At 62.0% G+C, this 23,983-nt stretch overlaps 2 protein-coding genes across 5 annotated transcripts in view; both read right to left on the bottom strand.

Moving 5' to 3' along the window:
• Positions 1–105: 105 nt before the first annotated feature.
• GPT (glutamic--pyruvic transaminase) lies at positions 106–4,832 on the bottom strand. 2 transcript variants are annotated; one of them, XM_032316574.1, is made up of 12 exons: positions 3,341–4,832; positions 2,699–2,844; positions 2,485–2,574; positions 2,301–2,409; positions 2,000–2,133; positions 1,605–1,848; positions 1,399–1,478; positions 1,174–1,310; positions 918–1,092; positions 678–833; positions 458–570; positions 106–386 (listed from the first exon to the last, which is right to left on the bottom strand). In XM_032316574.1, the coding sequence occupies exons 2-12, from the start codon at positions 2,822–2,824 to the stop codon at positions 296–298; spliced, it is 1,455 nt and encodes a 484-aa protein (XP_032172465.1). In that variant the 5' UTR covers positions 2,825–2,844; positions 3,341–4,832; the 3' UTR covers positions 106–295. The 2 variants fall into 2 exon arrangements, with proteins under 2 accessions (XP_032172465.1, XP_032172463.1); XM_032316572.1 differs by lacking the exon at positions 3,341–4,832 and having other exon boundaries at positions 2,699–3,331.
• A 101-nt stretch (positions 4,833–4,933) lies between these two features.
• The window catches only part of PPP1R16A (protein phosphatase 1 regulatory subunit 16A), a 35,165-nt gene continuing 16,115 nt past the window's right edge, over positions 4,934–23,983 (bottom strand). For 2 of the 3 annotated variants that reach the window (XM_032316569.1, XM_032316570.1), the window contains exons 2-11: positions 9,545–10,595; positions 8,254–8,324; positions 8,022–8,167; positions 6,874–6,977; positions 6,682–6,806; positions 6,466–6,591; positions 6,292–6,367; positions 6,087–6,216; positions 5,830–5,995; positions 4,934–5,556 (exon numbers count right to left, since the gene is read on the bottom strand). In XM_032316569.1, coding sequence (XP_032172460.1) covers positions 5,176–5,556; positions 5,830–5,995; positions 6,087–6,216; positions 6,292–6,367; positions 6,466–6,591; positions 6,682–6,806; positions 6,874–6,977; positions 8,022–8,167; positions 8,254–8,324; positions 9,545–9,803 — 1,584 coding nt within the window. In that variant the 5' untranslated portion in view covers positions 9,804–10,595 and the 3' untranslated portion in view covers positions 4,934–5,175. The remainder of the gene's footprint in view (positions 5,557–5,829; positions 5,996–6,086; positions 6,217–6,291; positions 6,368–6,465; positions 6,592–6,681; positions 6,807–6,873; positions 6,978–8,021; positions 8,168–8,253; positions 8,325–9,544; positions 10,596–23,983) is intronic. The other variant, XM_032316571.1, reaches the window with a different exon arrangement.

Here is a 23,983-nt window from a genome sequence, read left to right as displayed (position 1 = left end):
ACCGTCCTCCTCAAGGCTGACAGATGTCCTGCCTGGGGCTAGGTCTCCAAGCCCCACGGATCCCCAGCTCAGGAAGTCAGCAGTGGACAGAGGCAGGGGCAGCTCTACGGGTGTGCACACAGCCGGCCTCCAGGTAGTCAGGCTGCTTCAGCTTTATTAAGGGTCTGCAGAAAGGCAGGGGCCCAGCCCCTCAGGTAGCGGGAGCAAGTCCAGAGGGCTCCAGAGACCCCCAGGGAGGACCTTGGCCATGGTGTCCAGGGCCGCGGCCCAGCCTGGGCCCAAACGGGGGCGGGGCTCAGGAGTATTCTCGGGTGAACTTGGCGTGGAACTGGCTCAGCTTCTCCAGCAAAGGCCGCAGCTTCTCCATGGGGGGCAGAATGGTCATCCTGAAAGGGCGAGAGGGGTAAGTGAAGGTGCTGGGGGCGACCGGGCTGAGCCATGCGGGGCTGGGCCTCACCGGAAGTGGTAGGTGCCTTCCCGCTGCCCGAAGCCACTCCCGGGCACCACGCAGATGCCGGTCTCCTCCAGAAGGCGCATGCAGAAGAACATGTCGGGAGCCAGGCCCAGCTCCTGGGGGCAGACGGACAGGGCGGGGCGCTCACACTCCGCGCTGGTTGGCGGCCCCACCTGCGCCCCCGCGCCCCCGCGCCCCAGGCCAGTCGCCAGTCGGGCCGCACCTGAGCGCGCTGCACGGCGCGCGGGGGCAGCTGCACGCGAGGGAAGGCGTACATGGCGCCCTGCACCGGGTTGCAGCGGATACCGGGGGCCTCGTTGAACACCTGCTCCGTGAGCTTCGCCTTCGCCGCCAGCTCGGCCAGCACCGCCTGCCTCTCCTGTGGCCGAGGAAGGTGAGCTGATCAGACCCCGCGGCGGCCGGCGTAGCGCCATCGCACCCCCTCCCCGCCCCTCCCGCTCACCGCCTGGAACTGCGCGAAGGAGGGGTCGGAGGGTGTGGGTGGGCTGACCACCGTGTGCAGCAGGGCCTGGCCCGGCACCGGCGGGCACAGCCGGACGCTCATCAGCTTCTGCATCTGCTGCTGCACCGCGGGGTCCATGTTCACCACCTCCACGTAGCCACCGCGGAACCCGCACCTGCAGCCCAGAGCGCAGGTGTCAGGGCAGGCTGGGCAGAGGACCCGAGCCAGGGTGCAGTCCTTGCGACCCCGCACGCACTCGCCCATGTAGCCCTTGGAGACCGAGTGGAAGGAGGCAAGCTCCTGCTGCGTCGCGTAGGGCGGCCCCATCTCCACGAGCACCTTCTTGAACGAGTGGAACCTCGAGCCCTCCGCATACACATTGTCCTGATACACCTGGACGGGCGGGCCAGCGTCACCGCAGGGGAGGGTGCTGTCACCCGGGCCCCGCGACCCCAAGCCCCAGGCGAGCCCCTGCCCACACCTCATCAGCCATCAGGAAGAGGCGCTCCTCAAAGGCAAAGCGAATCACGGCCTCGATGCACTCGCGGGCTTGTACCTGTCCTAGGGCGCGGGAGACGCACCACGTCCAGGGTCAGACTGGGGCTCTGCGCCCGCGGGGGGGGGGGGGGGGGCAGACTGACCCCATGGGGAGGGGGACGAGGGAGGGCTGGGGGTCGGGCAGCGCACCAGTGGGGTTGCCGGGGTTGATAATGCAGAGTGCGCGTGGGCAGCAGTGGCCACGCGCCTGGCACAGGGCGCGCCGCAGCTCGGCCACGTCGAGGGCCCAAGCGCGCTCCTCATCCAAGTAGTAGTCCACCTGCACAGCGTCGAGCTCGGCCAGCGCGGCCGAGTACAGCGGGTACTGCGGGATGGGGATGAGCACGCCTGTGCGGGTGGGGCCCTCCCCCGCCACCAGCAGCTTCAGCACCGTCTGTCGGCGGGATGGGGAAGCCAGGTTGATGGGGCCCAGGGGACGGCACCTGCTCCCCGCCCAGCCCGGGAGCACTGTGCCAAGAGGAGCAAGGTCCGCCCAAGCCGCAAGGAAAGAGCCACGGCGTCTTCCTGCCCTGGCCCTGGCCTACCACGATGGCGTCGCTGGCCCCGGTGGACAGGAAGATGTTGTTGGGGTCTGCGGGGATGCCTCCGTCGCGCCGCTCAATGTACCGGGCGGCGTCTTCCCGGATCAGCTGGATACCCGAGCTGACGCTGTAGGCCCCTGGGCCGGAGGGCAGGGCAGGACAGGGAGAGGAGGACCCGAGAGGCTCCTTAGCCGTCCTGCGGAGTATCTCCCAGCAGTTGGGTCCACCCCCCCACCCCGGGACGGCCTCCCACCAGCTCCCGCTCCTCCCTGGGGCTTTGCCCAGTTTGGGCACCGGCACTTACCCAGGCTGTGTCCCCCACATGCCTGCAAGATGCGCTCAGCCCTCCTCCTGGCGTCCTCAGGGAAGTCAGGGCTGTTCAGGAGATCGGGGTGCACACAGAGGGCCAGGACCTGGGAGCAGCAGACACTGAGCCCGAGCACGTGGGCGGGCTGGGGAGGGGCACCAGGGCAAACCCCGAGCCTCACCTGACGCAGGAAGGTGATGGGCTTCTGCCCCATGGCCTGCGCGTCCCCGATGTTGGCGCGGACGACCTCTGTGAAGGGCTTCTTTACCCCCTGGGAGTGAAAGGGCACAGGCGTGAGGACAGGACAGGTCCTCGTCCTGTGTGACTGTGGGAATGGGCCTGATGCAGCTGTCCAGGTGCAGCCTGGAGGGCAGTGGTGGGGCCCAGGGCCATACCTGGCGCAGTTCCTGCTCCAGCTCGAGGGCGCGCAGCACAATGGGCCCGCGCACCGCGTACTCCACCCTCCGAACACACGGGTTCATGGTGTCCAGCGTCAGCACCTTCTCCTTCAGCCCGTGCATTGCGACCCGGCTGTGGTCACCTGCCCTCAAGGCCATGACACTACTCAGACCAGGCAGGAAGATCAGGACACAGCAGGATTCGGGCAGGGAAAAGGGCGCTGGGTCCAGACTCGATGGGCCGGGGCTGGGAGGAGGGAGCCCGGGGAGAGCGGCTCAACGTGAAGGGCACGCTCTTCGCGGCGGCCTGCTGGCCCCACGGAAAGGGACAGAAAAGGCTGAAGAAGTCGGGGCCGCTGGGCCCCGCCCCACCCGTCTGGGCACAGTTCTGCCCCAGGGAGCCATAGGGAGTGCATGAGGAGGCAGGCGGGGCTTGGGGCGAGGCCCAGTGCCCGCCCAGTGTCCCCATGACAGGGGAGCAGGAGACCTACATGGGGGGTAGGGACAGACAGAAGGTTCAAGTAGCTCTGAGGGACTGGACCTGAGGGAGGGGAGGTGTGCTAAGTGCCCAGACGGGTTGGCAGAGCTGGGCAGAGCTAAACCCCCAGGGGAAATGGAGCTGGGACCCTGGAGATTTACCCCAGCAGGGCTCTGCCAAGTCCTAGCCCTCTCAGGCCCCCCATCTTTGCTTGGGCCAGCAGGCCTGTCTCCCAGGTAACTGAGTGGGGCCTCTATAGAATCCTGGTGTTCTTGGGGGAGGGGAGCGGAAGCTCCGATGTGGGCTTCCATCCGGCTGGCCCCTCCTGGGCTGGCAACCATGGCCCGCAGGCTCCACGAGCCCTGGGGTTGGACCTTGGTCCCAGCTCTGCAGCTGGAGGCGGCCCGGGTCTCTGGGTTGGGATGTTGGGCGACAGGGTGGGGCGACTCTGGGCCCGCGGACACTGGGCTCCTCTGGGCTGCGGTTGTGCCCTTTCACCATGCCCCAGCCCGGAGCTGCCCTTGGGGCCACACCACTGGCAGGGTGACCTAAGCTCCCCCTCCCTGTTGCTCCTGATTGGCAGAGATAGTGGGAAGCAAGCTGTGATAGGCCATCAGGGCCCCGCCTCCCCAGGCCCTGAAGGGCGTGGATAGGCCATGCCCAGGGGTGGCTACCCCAGCTGCCGCATCTGATTCGGAGCGGAAGGTCAAGGAGCCAGCCCTCTGAGAGAGGCCGTGGGCAGCTGGCCGGGCCTGACGCCAGCCTGGGCTCCTCTGCCCTTGCTGGCCAGCAAGGAAAGAGCAGGAGCCCCAGGCAGCCAGCCTCGGTCTCCCCTCACACCTTTCGGCTCTGGGCCATCTTTTGCCCCTACCCCTACCCCCTGGGCCCTCAGACCAGAGCACGTTAATAGGATCCCAGCCCCAGGCAGAGGCAGCCCCGGCCCAGCGCAGGCAGCTATTCGCAGGTGGACACTGGAAGCTGCGTTGCCCCCCACACCCAATTTAACCTGCAGCCTAGGCCCTGGCTCCCCAGCTCTGCTGAGGACACCCCTCCAAGCAGTGATGCTCCGAGAAGGATGGGCCCTGCACACATGCGGCTGACCCATCCCATGGGCGAGGAGAAGGTGACCCGGCACTGGCGGCCATGCAGGGCTGCCCACCACTGACACGCAAGCTAACAGCACCCTCGGCCCTCCCACCTGAGGCCCCTAAGGGGCCCCCGTCACTCTGACACATTGTGCCCAGCCAGCTCAGGATCTGGGCAGCCAACCTCTGGTCCCCTTTGCCAGCCCAGGCGGAGCCTGGCAGCCAGGCCCCAGGATCAGGGCTACGTGCCAGGAGCGGGGGGACTCCTCCCCCAGGGAGGTTTCTGACTCCAGCCTTCATTCGGATTCTCCCCTCTGTGGCTTGAGAGTCTTGTGGGAAGGCCCCTCCCCTTCCACGCCAGGCTCCCTGCTCCTCTGCCATGGATACCCCCAGGCCTGAGCCCCAAGGAATGTCCTTCCGCAGCCCCCGCTGCTCTCAGGAAAGGAAAGAGTTACAGAGGAGTCTCCAGGAGGCTGGGAAGGCAGGGAGGCAGGGCACAGGCCAGGCCAGGCTTCCCGCCCAGCGGCCGTGGGCCTCACTCCTACGCAGGGCCAGGCAGCCCCAAGCAAGCCCCTACAGGCCCCACACAGGGACCGGCACACCCAGCAGCAGCACCTCAGCTCCCCACCCTCAGGACAGCGGCCCCGCTGACACACATGACAAGGCAGGTGGCAGAACAGCCCTTTATCAAGAGGCACACGATGGAACTAGGTCTCTGCAGCCGGACGGCCCCCCAGGAGGGCTTCTGCCAGAGGCTCATCCCTGAGCGAGGATGCTGGCATCCCCGGCAGGGGAGCTGAGGGAGGTCCCCCGCCGGTTCTCTCCCAGCAGCAGCAGCAGCAGGGCGTACACCGGGGCCCCCAGAGCAGGGGCCCCGCGGCAGCCTCCGGGGCACTCCAGGAGCCAGCCCCTCACATGAGCAGGCAGCAGGGCCTCCTCTCCGCGGGGGCCTCCTCCGAGGGCGCGGTGAGCTTCAGCAGGGGTGGGTCTCCACCGGCCCCGGGTCTGTGTTCCGGCTGGGGGCTCGCAGCAGCGGTGGCCGGCAGGCTGGGCTCGGGCCCCTCGGGCCCCTCGGGCGGGGGACGCTGCAGCTTAGCGGCGGCTCGCTGGCGCTTCAGCTCTGCGAGCGTGTGCTGGGCCTTGACCCGGCCCGGGGCATCGGGGGCACAGCTATCCAGGGGGCTCAGCTGGTAGGAGACGCTCCGGTCCAGCCGCTTGGAATACAGGTGCCGCCCAGGAGTGCCTCCAACTCGGCCGTTGTGCGGCCTCACCGACTCAGGATCATCATCCTGCTGGGGGAGCGCGGGCCTCAGGGGCCGTCGGGAAGGCCTTCTCTGGCCTCCCTGGGCCTCAGGCTCCAGGTTGCATGGCCGCCCAGGACAGCAGCCACGCCCGTGCAGCACCGGCCCGCTGTGTGGGCACAGGGTCACTGGTCCCACCGACCCCCCGCGCGGGCGCAGTGGGACAAACGTGCAGCGACATCAGCTCACGTGCCTGCTCTGCACACGGAGGGGAGCGCCCGGGCCCGCAGCTACCGGGCTGCAGGCTGACGGTGTGGGGCTCACCTCACTAGGTCGGGAGCGCAGCTCCGCGTCCGTCCGGCCATCCTCATCCTCCTCAGGCGGCTCCGGACTGGTGGGCGGTGGCTGTTGCCACACGATGGCCTCCTGGGCATGCTCCCTGCGGTACAGGCTGGTCCGCTGGGTCAGGCTCACCCTCCTCACCACCTTCCTGGGGGCCGGCAAGGGCAGGATGGGGGGAGCTGCCAGCAGGGGGGCAAAGGCCGGGCGGGGGCAGGAGGGGCCCGGATCGGGGCGCTCACCCCCGGCTGCCGGCGCTGGAGGTGCGACGCCGCAGCAGAGAGTGCTGGCGGCCCTGGGCGCGCAGCAGTGCGTCCTGCTTGTGCTTCAGCTCCAGCAGCCTGGTCCGCACCGCCTCGTCCCCGCACACGTCTAGGAGAGGCGGGTGGAGGGTCACCAGGACCCTCCCACCCAGCCCCTACACTGGCAGAGGCGGCCCCGGCTTACCGAGGGGCGTCTCGTCCGTCAGAGACTTCCCATTCAGATCGGCCCCATGCGCCACCAGCAGCTCCACCAGGTGCACCTGAGGGCCGGCGAGCCGGGGCTGCTGAAGGGCCCCGAGCCAGGAGCCAGGACCCCATGCGCCCCCGCCACGGAGCCGGCCACGCCCGCCGCACTCACCTGGCCCCAGTAGGCTGCGGCATGCAGCGGCTCCCAGCCGTCCTGGTCCTTGGCGCTCAGACTGGCCCGGTGCTCCAGCAGCAGGACGGCTGCCTCGCCGAACCCGTTGGCGGCCGCGATGTGGAGCTACAGGCAAAGAGCTGGGCCCTGAGTCCCTGCCAAGCCCCTACGGTAGCTGCCGCCCGCCAGCCTCACCTCACGCGGCCGGGTCCTCACCAGCGTGGCCCCATGGTCCTGGGGGTCATCGATGTCGGCTCCCGCCTGCAGCAGGCAGCGGATGTCCTCCAGCATGCACAGCTCGGGCAGGGCCCGGGCCCCCTCGATGCTGTCCTGGGTGATGCCTGAAAGGAAGCGCGCTCAGGGCCGGCACTCTGGGCATCCTGGGGGGACAAGGGGGGTCACACTCACCACGGTTGGCCATGGCCGTCTCAAGGCAGTCCAGCGTCCGCTCGTCCTCACAGAGGTCATAAGGCATGTTCCCATCGGTGTTGACGGCCAGGAGGTCGGCACCCCTGTGGGAGGAATGGACAGAGGCTTTGGCCACAAAGCCCTTCCCCCATGGAGGCCTCTAGGCCACCCTCTGCAGAGGCCTTTAGCCTGTGGACTGTGCGGGTCAAAGACAGAGAAGGCCCTGGATCCGGCCCTCAAGCCAGGCGGGCCGTCTCCACCTGCCTCTGAGCACCAGGTTCCACACCCACGTGACCCTGTGAGCCCACACAGGGGGCCTACCAGCCAAAAGCGGGTGCCAGGCCTCTCGGAGCCTCAGGGAGCAAAAAGGAGAGGGAGGCGGAGAGCCTGGATGCCAGAGAGGGCCACAGGGAACAAGGCTCAAGCAGAGGCAAGGCCCGGGGGAGGACAGGGAGCTGAGGGAGCCCAGAACACAAAGGTGGTGCTCTCTGGGCGCAAGAGCCGTGAACACCCACCCACCGTCAGCACCCAGACTGCTCCAAGGAGAGCCTGAGCCCCTGACCACCCATTCTGCTGTAGCAGACAGAGTTGAGGGGCTGGGGCAGCGGGGGGTGCTCCCAGACCCTGGAAAGCCGACCACCCCTCCCGTCCCCCACAGCTCACGTGCAGAGAGGCCCAGCCCTGCCCCACCCTCCTTGTCAAAGGCCCCGTCTATGTCTAGGTGCCCCTCCGTCTTCGTCAGGGCTGCCCTCATCACTCGGTCCAGAAGGGCCTGTTTCTGTGCAGACCCCATCGAGACCAGAGCTAGAGGTCGAGGCCCACCCTCAAGAGTTCCCAAACTCCTACGGGGGCTTGGCAGGAGGGAGCCCCCAGGAGAACCACCACACCTTCCTGAGCACATGTTTGTTCCCCTGGGACCACAGCCTCCCCCCAGGCCCTGATCGCCAGGCCGGGGTGAAGGTGAAGTCAGCGCGGGCGAAGGGAGTGGAAACACAAGCCAAGGGCCAAGCACGCTTCCTGCCCAGGACACAGCTGGGCCGCATCTCAGGATGAACCAGCCTGTGTGAGGAAGGCCCTGCCTCTCCCGGCCCAAGCCCCGTCGCTCTCCCATACAGACGCCCTCCCCCGCAGTGGCGACTGGGGCCTACCGAGCGACGAGCAGCTCTACCAGTTGCAGGTGGCCGCAGGTGGCCGCGGCGTGCAGGGGAGTCCAGCTTTCGCTATCGCGGGCATTGACCTTGGCCCCCGCCTCCAGGAGCTGCTGCACCATCTCTCGGAAGTCATCAATGCAGCTCTACGAGCCACAAGGCCTGAGTGCCAGCGCCCAGGCCAGCGCCCCCTTCTCTCCCCGCTACGCCCCCCACCCCCCGCATGGCTGACCTGGTGCAGGGCCGTCAGGCCATCCTCATTGGCCAGATCAGGGCTGACCCCACTCTCAAGGAGCTGGCGGACTGTGAGAAGGGGGAGGGAGTGTGGTTAGGGCACAGCGCCATAGGCCACCACTGCTCTAGTCCCAGGGCAGGGTACCGGAGGACAGCAGTGCAGGGCCCAGAGGGGCCCCCGAGCCCAGCTGAGGGCTCAAGAGCCGGGGCACTGGGCCTGTCTGCCCCCAGAGTGCACAACCCCCGCCCCTGCCTGCAGCGCCAAGCAGGAGCCAGCCCTCCCGAAGACGGCTCCCTGCGCTCCGACCCTCAGGCTCCTGCATGTGGGCAGTGCCACGGGGCGCCGGTCCATCCCACTCTGGCTGGGGTTCTGGCTCCCTCCTCCAACAATACCCTCACTGGGGCCCCTGCTCCCCTGAGTTTCTCCCACTAGTTGAGTGCCCCAACCCTACACACGCCCCAGCCCTGAGCAGGCTCCCTGCCCAGCTGCAGCCCGCAGTGTGGGCCCGAGGCGTCCAGTGCCCTCCAGAGCAGAGCCAGCTCCTGTCCTCATGGTTCAGTGGGCCCAGGCTGTCGCCAAGGTCACCTCCTTAACGGCCTGGGCCCCTCAGACTGTGCTCCACAGGCACTAGGAGGACTCAGCCTCCTTCCCACAGTCCCTGGCCTGCACCACGCCCACCACGCCCTCCTGCACTTCCCCGGCCTCAAGGTGCCGCCCTCCCCTCCTTGCCCTCTGCACCCCAGCCTCTGCCCCCCGAGGAAGGCAGGAAGAACCCTCGAGCGCCTCTCTGGAGAACAGAGGGGCTGTGAGCACACAGGGCACAGGGAGGAATGAGGCGGCTGCTGAAAGCTCAGGCCCCTGGTCTAGCCGGGATGGTCCTGATGGCGAGGAAGAAGTCAAAGGCGGAGCCAGAGGCAGGTGCCAAAGGGGCTAGCCTGCGGGGGACCCCTGCCCCCTCGTTCTGACCTGCTGAGGTGAGCGCTACCGTCCTCCTAGACAGAGAAGGAGATGGAGGAACCAAGCAGGCGGTGGCCAGGACACTCCCGATCGTCACCCAGCACCCCGGCAAGAGGTGGCAAAGGCCATGGGCCACTCCCAGCTCCCCTGAGCGAAGCCCTGGGCTCTTGTCCGGGTGCCCCTGCCCAACCCCCGCAGCAGCACCCATGTGCGCAGCCCACCACGGGCCGGCCGCGGGGGGCCCGCCACAGGGGGCATGCAGATGAGGACGTTGGCCAGCCCCGGGGGCCTCCAAGGAGGGCACCGCGCCCTGGGGCTCGGCCACGCTCACCTTCCTCCAGGTCGTTGCGGGCAGCAGCCTCCAGAAGGGTGACGCTGGGAGGGAAGAGGACCCGCTTCTGCGGCCCGCCCCCAGCCGCCTCCGTCCGCGGCTGCTCCCGACGACTCTTCTTGCCCTGGGCCTCCTTCTCGGCCTGGGCCCACGCCTTCACCTGCTGGGCCCGGCGCTTCTGGGCGTGCTTCAGCCGCTCCTGCGCGTTCATCCTGCCCACCACGGGCATCTCTGCCAGCAGCTCCAGGTGCTCGGCCATGGCGGGGGCGACCTGCCAGGGGGGCAGCTCGGGGCACCAGATTGGGGAGCACCGGGGCCAGACTGGGCCTGAGGAGTGGGGCGGTGGGCCGGACCAGCACCCTTGGGGGCATCCCCTCCCTAAGGCTTGGCGGCGCCCTCTGCCCCTGGCAAGGCTGGGTCACAAGGCCCCACGCTGTGACCAGGCCCAGGTGGTCCTGAGGGACATGGACCCCAGGCAGAAAGGGCAGTGTGGGAGGTGCCCAAGGGTGACACCTTGGCTGCTCAGCGGGCACGGCCTCACCTCGCTTTTGGGGTCAGGGTGCACGGCCTGTGGGAAGCAGCCCAGGACCTGGGCAGCCTCAGTCCCGGGTCTGAAGCTAATTACCCAGATAACAGAGTTGCTGTGTCCTGCCACTTCGATGAGGGCCAAGGGAAGGCAGGACAACGGGCAGAGGCCCCGGGAGTGCTCCGGCGTTCGAGAAGCCCCCTCCCCTTCCGGGTCTCAGGATCCTGGGTGGGGCCTGGGGACAGCCATGGCCTGGCCTTCCCTCCGTGCTCCTATCTGTCTTCCAGGGTCAGGACATAAGGGCTAACAGGGAGCTGGGCCAGAGGGCCGGACCCACAGCCACAGAGAGGTCAGGGCAGGCTGTGCCCTCTGAGTCCTGCGGTCTTGGCCCCTAGCGCCCAGGAGTGAGTCTGTCAAAGCAGCGAGGGTACCAAAGGCCCGGCAGGCCTGGCGGCTGTGTCCCTCGGGGGCCTCCTTCCAAAGAGCAGTAGATCAGGCTGCAGGCTGCTGGCGGCCTCCACTCGCCTGGGGGGGAGGAACACGGAGCCCATCATGACCGCTGCAGGCAGCGCAGGCCAGCAGGTGAGAGGGCCAGCCCCACCCCCAACAGACTCCACCCCACACCCAGCGCGGCTGGACCAGAATCCTGGCGGGGGCACTTGCCACCTGACATCACCACCCCCGGGGCTCCCAGGCCACAGGCCTTCCCCATGAGGCTGCCTCTCCACAGCCCAGGTACTGGCCCCTGGGAGCTGTTTTCTGGAAGCTTCTCAAGGCCTCGGCTCCCTCCGCTTTGCTGACCTGTCTGCTCCCAGGGTGGACTGCACAAGGTCACCTTCTCCTTGCCCACCGCCCCCAACTGCCTGAGGGCTATAGAACCTCACACACCCTGCAGGACCCTGCCTCCCTCCTGACCACGCCCAGAGCCCTCCCCGCCACCCCCAGAGAGCAGGCAGCCCCCCACACACACGTGACCTTCACCTCTCTGGCCTTCCGGGAAGACGACCTGAACAGACCACCCCGAGAGACCATAAACAAGGAGTGAGGCACTCGGTCTCCAGCCCTGGCAAGGGGTGGGGACCCCAGGCCAAGCCTCCCCGAAAGTGGGCTCCCAGGGTCGTAGGGACCGGTTTCCCTTCTGGAAGCCGGGCGTCGGAACCAAAGCTGCCATCCGACCAGGTTAGCGCTGGCTGGATTTAAAAGATGTCACCCAGGGCGCCTGGGGGGCTCAGTGGGTTAAAGCCTCTGCCTTCGGCTCTGGTCATGATCCCAGGGTCCTGGGATCGAGCCCCACATAGGGCTCTCTGCTCAGCGGGGAGCCTACTTCCCCCTCTCTCTCTGCCTACTTGTGATCTCTCTCTCTCTGTCAAATAAATTAAAAATCTTTAAAAAAAAAAAAAAAAAGATGTCACCCACCCCACCGCTTTACAGGCTAACAGAGGGGCAGATGTGCACCCTCTGGAAAAGAACCAAGAAGGGCAAGCAGCTGTCTGAACTGATTCCGTGTCTTTGGGTTACTCATCTTGAAAACCATCCATGAAAATAATCCCAAAGCAGGAAGAAGGATCAGCCTCAGCATCCCCTCCCCCAGCCCAGCCACAATGGGAAGCGCCCTGGCCAGCCCACAGTGGACACTGTGGTCTCCTGGTTTGGGTGGTGACAGCTTACTCAGGCCCTCAGCCCCCGACTCTGGGGCCCCACCCTCCTGAAGCCCCGGGTCTACTCTGGGCCCCTTGAGCAGTGCTCCTTGCTGCAAGATGCCCCAGGGCAGTCTCCCTGTAACTCTGGGCAGGTCCTGGGGCTGCTGACTACCTTCTCTGAGCCCAAGGTGACCCTAAGGTGGCCCTGAGAGTGCCCGGGAAACACTGCAGTGGGTACCCGCCCCCCAGGATAGTCTCCATTGAAGGAGGGCCCCTCCAGGCTCAGCCCTACGCCTTCTGGGCCCCGGTCCTCTGGACCCTGCCTGACACCCCTCCCCAGGCCTCACTCGGTGGCCTTCTCCAGGAAGAGCCCACCAGAAGTGAAAGACCTGACCCTCAACAGAGTCACTAAGGCCCAGATGGCTCAGTGGCGTCTCCCAGAATGACCCGTGTGCCACACCCAGGCCGCAGGGGGAAGGGGGGCCTCTCCCACCTCACTCACAAGCCCTCCCAAGTCTCACTGGAATGTCAAACAGATGATCTGGGCAACTTTTTCCAGGTCTCAGCTCTGTGCCCAAGAAAGCTGCACAAGAGTACTGGAGCTCGAAGGGAGGCGCCTCCTGGAGGGACAGAGGCCGCCCTGGAGCCTCTCAGAGCCACACCCCTCGATCAACCCCAGAGACTGCGGAGAACGCTGCCAGGGCCCCTGGCTTCTGGGACGGGAGGCCCAGTCCCCAGACCCTACCAGGCAGGAAGCCATCCGGGCTGGGCCAAGGTCCCAGCCGCCCTGCGACACCCAGAGTCCGGGCCTCCCCGCAGGTCCCTGTCCTGACCCCCATTCGCTCCACAGGGAAACTGATGCCGCGCCTACATCCAAAGTCCCCTGCCAGCCACCCCAGAACTTGCCCCTGGTGCCAGCCGCAGCGTCTGTGTGAGGATTAGCAGGGTGTGACAGAGTGACGGGGACTGGAACTCAGAGCGGGGCTGGGGCGGGTAAGGGCGGCTTTCCTCACTCACGCCCTGCGGAGCGTGAGAGCGGGAAGACGTCGTGGACGGGGCTGGGGCCCTCGCACCGCGTCAGGCCCGAGCCGGTCACCCGCCTTCCCTCTGGTTGTGGGGTCTTCCCCCCTCGCAGATGTGAAGCTATGTGTGGCTTCTGGAGTAGATTCCTATAACTTGCAATCCAAAGAGCTGGTTTTATGTGCCGCGTTACCCCACTACGGCCCCTCTCCGGAGGAACAAGGGGCCGGCAGGACCCCCAGGGAACCCGGCGGGTAAGGTGGGCGTCCCAGACTCCGGTTTGCCTGTCAGAGCAGCCGAGGGCGGCGACGGCTCACAGGCAGCCCAGCCCCCACTCCAGGGCCGACCCCTGGCCCGTAGCCCATGTGCTCACTGGCCGCCACGGCAGACGGGCTCGCCTTGGAAGACTCCCATCCCCCAGGGTCCCTGAGGCCCACGGCACACGTCTCACGACAGCTTCCCGAGCAGGCGGAGCTGGGAGCTGGACACCAGACACAAGGGCACGCTCTGTCCCCGCCTGTCTGCCGCTAGACGACAAGCCTGTGGAGGGCACACTCCCTGTCCATCTCCTTAACCGCGTGCCGGCACCTTCAGGAGGAGCCGTCCGTCCGCATCTGCGAGGGGCTGGGGGACCGGGCCTGGCACAGCTCCAGGCCAAGGTGCCCCAGGGGCCGCACCACCCAGTCGGGGAAGGACCAGATGCTGTGCAGAGGCGGCCCACCCACCGCAGGGCTCAGGGTCGGGGCTGGGGGTGCCGAGGACGGGCCCCTGCCCCCGAGGAGAAGGAAGCAGGCACAAGTGCTGCGAGCCCACAGCCGGGCCTGGGGTGCTGCCACGGGCACCTCCCGACTGTGGCACTGATGCGGCACAGAGAGGCCGTCCCCGGGGCACGCGCACCGGCAGGCCCCCAGCGCTGCCATCGGGCCCTGCTGCTACCGCCTCCGTGACGGCCCCCCAGGTCTGTCCCAGGGCCCCCTGCGGTTAAGACCTGAGTGCTGAGGGAGCGGCTGTGCACAAACAGCTTGCGCGGGGGCACCCGGGAGGCTCAGGCGTCCCAGCGTCCGACTCTGATCTCCGCTGGGTCCGGTCTGGGGTCTCAGGGTCGTGGGCCGGAGCCAGGCTCGGCTCCGTGCTGAGTGGGCTCGGGGTTCTCCTTCGCCCGCTGCCCCTCCTCCCAGGCGCACACGTGCCCTGCTCTCTGATAAATCAATCTTTATTTTTTAAGAGATTTTATTTATTTATTTATTTTGAGAGAGAGAGAGAGAGAGAGAGAGCATGAGTGGGGGGAGGGGCAGAGGGATAAGCAGGCCCCCCGCTGAGCAGGGAGACCCCCGGCGTGGGTCTCCACCCTAGGACCCCGGGACCCTGACCTCGGCTGAAGATCTAACAAGTCAGGTCACGGTAGCTCTTCCCGATGTCGGCACTGAAGGGCGAAACAAATCAAAACAAAACCAGGAAAAAAAACGGCCAGTGGGGCGACACACGTGCAAGCAGCATGACAGAGCAGCGCTCAGGCCGGTCGCGGTGGGCCCGCGAGACAGCCCACGGGGCAAAGGTCCCACGGAAAATGCCCAGTTAGATATTTGAGTCCCGGACAACTGGCAGCAGGACACGAGTTGGACAGCACACGTGGCTGGACCAGAGAGCCAAGGGTCCCTGCCTCAAGGACACACCTGGGCATCCAGGGAAACAGAAAAGGCCTTGGACCAAATACAGCGTCAAGACACTGCCTCACGGGTGTGCCTCCCCGCGCACAGCTGACCCTTCCCGAAGATCGGAGGTCGAGCCCTCCTGTGTCCAGAAAAGAGGAGGAGGAGGCCCCCCCAGGGAGAAGCGGCTCCACCAGAACCCGGCCCAGAACCCGGCCCAGAACCCGGCCGAGCCGCGAGGGAAGGAAGAGAAGGCTTGACCAGAGGAACAGCGTCAAGGAGGGGCTTTGACCTGCTCTCAATCCCCCAATTCTGAAACCACCTCAGCCCCCTGGCCTGGAAGGGGGTCCCACCGGCCCTGTTCCTCACTGTGGCCTGCGGCCCCTTCCCCACTCCCCCCTCCAGGAGTCCCAGCCGACGTGAGCCATCCGCTGCGCCAACCGCCCACACCAGCCCTTGCTCTGGGCACCGCCCCGCCGCTGCGCCAGGTCGGAATTCCTGGTGGCCTCAACCTCTCGTGACGGCCCTTCAGCTCCTGCCCCTCAGTCCTGACCTCCTCCTCCTGCCAGCGACCTCGTCCTCTGCCCGCTGGGCCCCATCCCTGCCACCATCAGGAACTGTCTCCTCCACCCCCGCTCTGCCATTTCAACTCGACACCCCCTTCTCCTAGCCCCACCGCCTAGTGCCCAGCTCAGTCCTGCAGACGCTGACCGCCGAACCCCTCCTGCCCTCGCTTTCAGCTTCAAGCTGTGCTCTCTCCTCCTGCGCACACGCGGGAGCCCCCAGCGTGACTGCTCCAAGCGGAGCCACGGACGCAAGACCACGCGTCCAACAAGTGCGGGGCCCACTCTGTAGAGGCCGCTTTCAGGCAACCAACTTGAGCCATGGAAACTGGAGGCCGGAGAGTGCCCACAGTCACCCCCAGCCCCCCGGCTGAATACAAACAGGCCCGTCAGGTGACCCACCGCACAACAGCCATAAGCCCTAGCTGACCAATGGGCCCCTTACACCTGCACACAGGAACCCAAAACAGGAAATCTCCCACATTCCCACACCGCCTCGCCTTCCCCGCTAGCCGCAGCCCGCACCTCCCAGCGGCCAGTCTCTGCCTCCCTGCCCCGCACGCTGTCCTGCCTGCTGCCCCCTTGCAGCGTGTCCAGTAAACTCTCCTTTGTTCCGTCTCCACCTGACGGGGTCACCCCACAACGGCACTACTTCTTTGAGGGATCTTACAGCTTCTTTTGCCTCTTCTCCCTCGTTTTCAGGCTCAGCCGCTCCCACGCTTCAAGAGTAGACAGCAGCCCTCAGACAAGGGTATCCAAGGAAGCCTCTGGGTGCTTCCCCCCAGCGCAATGATCATCCCAACCTGATCGGAAACACAAGCACGCACGGTGCTGGAGGAGACAGAGACCCTCGCCGGCACTGCTTCTACTCGTGTTTGGGCTCAGGTTCTACCCAATTCAACGGGGCAAGAAAAAGAAGTAAGCAGGGTAAGGACCAGAAGAACACAAAAACACGATGTACAAATGACACTGTGTCTGACAAAAACCTGATGATCCCAGAGAAAAACTATTAGGGTTGATTAAAACAAAGCAATATTGGAAAATACAAGGTCAGTGTAAACAATACTGTCTCCACAAGCCCTGGCAACAACTAGACAACGAAAAATTACAACGCTGTTCGTGGTAACACAACAGTATCCCCAATCATTAACGTCCAAGAATGAGTCTCAAAAGAGGCACAAGACCTACACACAGAAAACCGCAACAGCTTCTCGGGGAGCATGAGGGAAGAACCGGCAAGTACCAGGGCGCACAGCGCTCGGGCTCGGAGCCTCCGAACCCCCGGGATGTCCTTCAGGCACGGTCCCTACCAAAACACCGCGGCTGTATTTGAAATTCACAAAACTCTTTCTCCATGTTACGTGAAACTCAAAAGGCCAAGAACCATCAAGACAATCCTTAAAAAGAACAAATTTTAAGTACTCACAGTATTCCATAACAGACCTCATATAAAGACTGGTAAGTAAGACTCTAAGGTATTGGCTTGGGGTAAACAGACCCATGGAACAGAGACAGCCCAGAAACAGACCCACGACGTGTAGACAACTTAAAACAGTGCAGAGTAGCAGAAAAAGAACCTTTCTGATCAATGGAGCTGGGCCAACCGGAGAGCCACATGGGAAAAAGCTCATCGAAACCACAACCCCAGGGGCACTGTGCTTCTCAGCGTTAAAGGTGAGGTCATACGCCTTCTCCAGGCCGGCCACCAACGGCACAGACCGTGGGGGACAAGCGGAGCTGCACCGCAGTTACAAACGTTCAGTCCACGGAAGACCCACGAAGAGGGTGAAAAGCCGAGCTACTGACCGGAGAGCATGTCTGCAAATCACACACCAAGGACTGCTCTCCCGCTCGCCTAAAGGACTCAAAATTCAGCAGTAAAAACCAAAACAAATAATGTAATTAGAAAATGGGCAAAAGGCGTGAAGAGACACCACACTGAAGAGGACACACAGATGGCCAAAAACGCCCACGGAAAGACCTGCGACAGCACGAGCCATGAGGACACCATGGCCTGAAGCCATATGAGGTGTCCCTGTGCACCTGCAGGACAGCGAGGCCCTCCCACACTGCAGGGCACATGACCCGGTGAGGTCACTCTGGAAAACAGACCAGCAGTTCCTTATAAACACTGCGCATGTGCGCCCCACGTGACCCAGCAGCTGCCCTCTCGGGCCTCTGCCCCACAGAAATAGACAAAAACCTGAACATGAACTTCACAGCGACCTTATTCTTAACAGGCTCAAACTGGAAATGTCCCAGGCCTTCAACCAGCAAACGGCTAACCAAACTCTGTCCCCCACCCCATGGAACTCTCCAGCGGCGAGCAGGGCCCGACTCAGGATGGCCCAGCCTAGTGGTTCTCAAGGGCACTGAGTTCCTCCCTAACAGCTGCACCCCGCATCCCTGATGTGATAAGATCTCTGGGTGTGCAGCGGGCAGAGGAAGATGGTGGCCATGGCTACTTAGGACAGCACAGGGTCCTGGTCATGGAGCTGTTCTGCACTTAGATGCTGGTGACCACACAAACCCATACAGTTAACACTGGACAGAAGTAAACACACACGTGCGTGCACAGAGATGCACATAACACCGGTAAAATCTGAAAAGGTCAGTGGAGTATGTGGATGTTGGTGTCCTAGATGCCCTAAGGGAACTGGGGATGTGGGCAGGGGTCCATCTCCCTGAACTACTTCTCTCAAATGTATGTAAACCTACCGGGATCTCAAAGTAAAAGCAGTGAGGAAGGAAGGCCTGGAGGAGGGAATGGTATTGGCGGTGTAACGCCAGCACTGCTGAAAGGCAAAAGGAACCCTTCCGCCAGACAGGGAAATGGGCCAAGCCCTTCCACCAGCACCTCACCTCCCCCACAGAGGATCCCCCCGGCCGTCAGCCAGTCCGCCCCCCTCCCCAGCCCCCAGAGCGGAGACCAACAGCACAGAAGGCACAGAGGAACAATGACTATCCTGGACCACCACGAGGGCGTTCCTAATATCCAGGTCCTCCGCTAGCCGTCCCGCTGCAGACACAGCCCCAGTGCTCCAGGGCCACGGCCAGACAGGACATTCCCAGGACAGTTGGCCACCTGGGCCCCAGGCCATGAGCTCAAGCACTGTACGGACATCTAGCTCCCTGAACCTTCAAGAAATGCACGCTCAAGGATTAAGGGCACAAACGGCTTCCCCAGCACCTGGCCTCGTGGGCAGGAGGGAGCCACCAGGATCACTCCAGCAGCAGAATGGGGGGTCGGCAGTCACATAGCCCTGGCTTGGCTCAGCGTCAGAACACACTTCGGAGACCAGCCCTGCGAGGCTGGAGAGATCACGGTCCTTGCTCGTGGCCCGGGAGGGCAGCCGCGTCTTCCGAGAGAAGCCACAGTCCCACTCTCCACGGCCGGCTAGACACGCTCCCTGTGCTTCTCGGCTCACGAGCCTCGCAAGGCCAATACAGGAATGGGCTTAATGGCCTCCTATCCCAAAAAGGTCATTTCTCCATGCCCTAATCTCTCAGAGTGGCATATGCCTGTCCCTCTGTCCTTCTGCCAGCCTCCCACCACCGGGTCTCAAGGACCCATTACAGGTGGCCCCTTGGTGGCCCTGACTTCCATCCTGCTGGCCCTACTGCCTGGGGCTCCTACGGTCCCTCTGACTCCCCTGGGTCTGGCCTCCACCTCCCAGCCGCCCACACTCCCGGGAGAACCCCCAAGAAATGAGCACCTGCTCTGGGAACACACTTGGAACTCAACTCCCTTCCCCATGGTTCCTTGACCTTGACACCGCAACTGTCACCGATGCAGACCTCAGCTCCAGAAGGCCTGCGTCTCTCACTCCCTCCTGCGCAGGGCCACCACTGCCAGCACTCAAGGGAAGGGCGGCTGGGGACTAACACACCTCTGAGGCACACCCAGGCCAAGGGAAGGGTCAGTGTAAAGGTCCAGAGGGAAGACACTGGGACAGTCTGGGAACTGGGAAGCAGGCAGCAGCAGCAAGGCCGGGCCCTGCTTCCCACTGGGTCTGCATCTTCCACCTGCTGTCCTGAGCCCAGCTGGGGCGCCAGCCTGTCCCCATACTGCAGCCCCAAGGCACTGAAAATGCACACGGGGTCCCAACAGGCATGGAAGGCCAGAGCTTCTCAGGCAGCCCACGGAGGTCCTGGGTCCAGGGTCTGCACAGGTTTCCCCCGAGCACTCAGTAGCCCCGTTCACTGCCTGCCCAGGGCACCGGCCCACCACTCTCCAGCCGGGCTGGACCTCCTGTCCGTCCCATGAGCCCTGCACCTAGGCCAGACAGGCTTCCCCTCATTTCCCCCAGCACGTCAGGTCCCCTTTGAAAACCCTTTGTACCGCGAAGCGTGCCACAAACACAGAAAGTGCATCAAACACGCGCCAACTGGACACGCAAGACCACGCGGGCACCGCCCTGCCAGGACAGCCGCAGGCGCCAGGGTCACCCCCTCCGCTGTCATCAGGTTTCCTACCTCCGCGCACACCTTCCCAACGCAGGAGCGCGGGCACCTCCGCTCCGAGTGCGTGGCCTTTTGCTAGGGAACGGTGCGCTCTGCAACTGTGGGGCCTCCAATCCTCTTCCTCCCTAGGACTCCCAAGTGCCTGGGCACCACGGCTGTAGAAGCCGCCTCTCCCCGCAGCTCTGCAGCGGTACGGTCCCTCCATGCCCGGGCCTCTTCTAGATTCCCCACTCTTCTGGGGCCTGCGGGCTGACCCCTGAGCCCGGAGAGGTCTGTGCTACCTGCCGGGGCCGTCAGCCGTCTCCTCTCCAGCTCCCCACACCCCCGCCAAGGACTAACTTGCCTGGCCTCGGCTTCCTCCCAGACCCTGGCAGAGAGCCTGTGTCCTTTCTCAGTGATCTCGGTGCCCCCCACCCCAGACTCCCCTTACCAAGAGCTGCAGAGCCAGACGAAATTGAAGTTATCCTGGTTTCTGTCCTACAAAATGGGATTTCACTGGGCCCAGGCGACAAGCCCGTGAGGGGACCTGTGAGTAAGGCCCCAGGGCCGGCATAGGCAGTAGCCACGCAGGGGCCACACGAGCCAGGGCCCGTGGTGAGCTCCAGCAGAAGTGCCTGCGAGGAGCCGGCACCTGGGAAGCCCCTCCCCAAACGCTGGAGGCCCCGCCATACTGGGAGGCTCCCCATTTCCCTTCCCTCCGCCACTCGGCTCCAAAATAAAGCTGATAAACTCGCAGCCAGGTGCCAGGGCCAGGAGGTCTGGCCGGAGGCGTCTCCGTTTGAAAAGAGGCTCAGCGGGCGCCCGGGGCTCCGGGCATGGTCCCAGGATCCTGGGATCGAGCCCCGCGTCAGGCTCTCTGCTCAGCGGGGAGCCTGCTTCCCCCTCTCTCTCTGCCTCTCTCTCTGCCGACTTGTGATCTCTGTCTGTCAAATAAATAAATAAATAAAATCTTGAAAGAAAGGAAGGAAGAAAAGAGAAGAGTCTCACTGAGTGAAAAGAAAACCCAGCCCCTGGCTAGGAGAGATTAAAGACAGACGGCTTCCCAAGACCCCTGGTGCCCCCCGCGGCCAGCACAGCCCCCAGTCCCTTGGGGGCCACAGTGTCCCATTTAGTCACTCCAGTGGGCCAGGACCCCATTGTGTAGATCTGGAAATTAAGGTCTGTCAGGTACAAGGTCAACACCACACAGCTGTAGCCCTGGGTCTTCTCTGACTCAGAACACGCACCCCAACAGCGAGCCTCGGGCACGGGACAGCAGTAGGGGAAGCTGGAGGGAGCGGTCCACAAGACCCATGGGCCACATAGCCTTAGAGCAAGAGATGTGTGGGTGCAGGTGAGCAACCAAAGCGAGACCCAGCCCCCAGAAGCCTAGTGGGAGAGCGAGAGGCCCACAGAGAGGAAGGGGGTTCTCAGTGACGACACCAGGTCCTGAAGCCGGAGGGAGACAGTGGGAGCCACGGGACAGAGGACAGCGAACGGGAGGTGTCCCAGAAATGGCGGAGGTCAGAAAACCTCAAGGACATGATAAAGGGGACTGGTAACTCCGAAGCCAACAGAATCCCCGTGGCCCTAAAGCCAGCCAAGAACACCATTCCTCTAGGGTGCAGGAGACGGGGGCCAGGACACAAGGTAAGAGAGCATCAGCGCAGCCCTCTGCTCAGCTGTGCGGACAGACAGACGCCATTTCCAACTTCCGCAACACAGGGTTAGGAACGATGGTACGGGGTAGAACACAGCCTCCGTCAGCCTGGCCGTGTGCGGTGATGGCGCGCGGGATAAACACCCCGCAACTTCAGGGAAGCGTCAGTGCGAAACTATAAAAACAAGTGACCAAGTTTCTGAGTGCGCACAAAGGGCCTGGAAACAGGGACTCTGGTATCTGTGCGCCAATGTTCATCATGATTCACAATAGCTAGAGGCAGGGACCAAATGTCCATCGGCCAATGGAAAGATAAACGAAACATGGTCTATCCATACATTGGAATATTCAGCCATAAAAAAGGAGTTAGTTGCAACGCATGCCACAAACGTATTGATAAAAGGACACACAGTATGTGATTCCACTTAGAGGAGGGACTGACAACAGTTAAATTCACAGATACAGACAGAATACAGGTTATCCAGGGCCGGGGCCTGGGGTGGGAATTGTTTAAGGGGGACAGAGCTGGGGCACCTGGGTGGCTCAGTCGGTTAAGCCTCTGCCTTCAGCTCAGGTCGTGATCTCTGGGTCCTGGGATAGAGCCCCACGTTGGGGCTCAGTGGGGAGCCTGTTTCTCCCTTTCCCTCTGCCCCTCTCCTCTCTCTCCTCCGTCTCTCTCTCTTAAAAATAAATATTTTATTTTTTAAAATGGCCTTTAAAAAAATATTTCCTTTTGTTGTGTGATTGCCAAGGCCAGGACTTCTTGTATGATGTTGAATAGCAGTGGTGATAGTGGACATCCCTGCCGTGTTCCTGACCTTAGCAGGAAAGCTCTCTGTTTTTCCCCACTGTAAATTCTATTCGCCATGGGATTTTCACAGATGGCTTTGATCATACTGAGGTATGTACCCTCTATGCCTATGCTGTGAAGTTTTGATCAAGAAAGGATGCTGTACTTTGTCAGATGCCTTTTCAGCATCTATTGAGAGGATCATATGGTTCTTGTCCTTTCTTTTATTAATGTGTTGTATCACACTGATGGACTTGAGGATGTCGAACCAAACTTGCAGCCCAGGAATAAATCCCACTTGGTCGTGGTGAATAATCCTTTTAATGTACTGTTGGATCCTACTGGCTAATATCTTGGTGAGAATTTTTGCATCTGTGTTCATCAGGGATATTGGTCTGTAATTCTCTTTTTTGATTGGGTCTTTGGTTTTAGGATCAAAGTAATGTTGACCTGATAAAATGAGTTTGGAAGTTTTCCTTCCATTTCTATTTTTTGGAACAGATTCAGGAGAATAGATATTAATTCTTCTTTAAATGTTTGGTGGAGGGGCGCCTGGGTGGCTCAGTTGGTTAAGCCTCTGCCTTCAGCTCAGGTCATAATTTCGGGGTCCTGGGATCGAGCCCCTCATCGGGATCTCTCCTCGGCAGGGAGCTTGCTTCCCCCTCTCTCTCTGCCTGCCTCTCTGCCTACTTGTGATCCCGCTCTCTCTTTGTCAAATAAATAATTTTTTAAAAAATATCTTAAATCTTTGGTGGAATTCCCCTGAGAAGCTGCCCCCTGACCCCGGGCTCTTGTTTGTTGGGAGATTTTTTTTTTTTGACAGACAGAGATCACAGAGGTTTTAACCACTGAGCCACCCAGGAGCCCTGCTGGGAGATTTTTTTTTTTTTTTTTAAGATTTTATTTATTCATTTGACAGAGAGAGAGATCACAAGTAGGCAAGGAGGTAGGCAGAGAGAGAAGAGGAAGCAGGCCCTCTGCGGAGCAGAGAGCCCGATGCAGGGCTCAATCCCAGGCCCCTGGGACCATGACCCGAGCCAAAGGCAGAGGCTTTAACCCACTGAGCCACCCAGGCACCCCTGTTGGGAGATTTTTGATGACTGCTTCAATCTCCTCGCTGGTTATGGGTCTGTTCAAGTTTTCTATTTCTTCCTGGTTCAGTTTTGGCACTTTTTTTTTTTTAAGATTTTATTTATTTATTTGACAGACAGAGATCACAAGTAGGCAGAGAGAGAAATCCTAAAGATCTGAGCAGAAATCAATGAAACAGAAACCAAAAGAACAAGTAGAACAAATCAATGAAACTAGGAGTGGTTCTTTGAAAGAATTAATAAGATTGATAACCCCCTGGCCAGACTTATCAAAAAGAAAAGAGAAAGGACCCAAATTAATAAAATCATGAATGAAAGAGAAACCTGCTGGGATCAGGCTTTATTTGCTGTTCTTTCTCCAACTCCTTTAGATGATAGGTTAGGTTGTGTATTTGGGAACTATCTTGTTTCTTGATAAAGACTTGTAGCGCTGCATACCTTCCTCTCAGGACCGCCACTGCTGCATTCCAAAGATTCTGAAAGGTTGTGTTTTCATTTTCATTTGTTTCCATGAATTTTTAAAATTCTTCTTTAATTTCCTGGTTGACCCATTCAGTCTTTAGTAGGATACTCTTCAGCCTCCATGTATTTGAGTTCCTTCCAACTTTCCTCTTGTGATTGAGTTCAAGTTTCAAAGCACTGTGGTCCACAAATATGCAGGGAATGATCCCAGTCTCTTGGTACCGGTTGAGACCTGATTTATGACCCAGGATGTGATCTATTCTGGAGAAGGTTCCATGTCCACTAGAGAAGAATGTGTATTCTAACTGGCAAAGAAGTCAAACTCTCACTCTTTGCAGGTGATATGATACTTTATATGGAAAACCCAAAAGACTCCATCCCAAAACTGCTTAAGGGAATTCATACAGGAATTCAGCCAAGTGGCAGGATATAAAAATCGATGCACAGAAATCAGTTGCATTTCTATACACCAACAACAAGACAGAAGAAAGAGTCGATTAAGGATTACATTAAGGAGTCAATCCCATTTACTACTGCACCCAAAACCATAAACTACCTAGGAATAAATGTAACCAAAGAGATAAAGAATCTGTGC

Source organism: Mustela erminea, chromosome 16 (genome assembly GCF_009829155.1).
Source record: "Mustela erminea isolate mMusErm1 chromosome 16, mMusErm1.Pri, whole genome shotgun sequence".
Classification (NCBI taxonomy): domain Eukaryota; kingdom Metazoa; phylum Chordata; class Mammalia; order Carnivora; family Mustelidae; genus Mustela; species Mustela erminea.
Note: the sequence above shows the minus strand (reverse complement) of the source record. Positions and strands in the feature narration are given on the sequence as shown.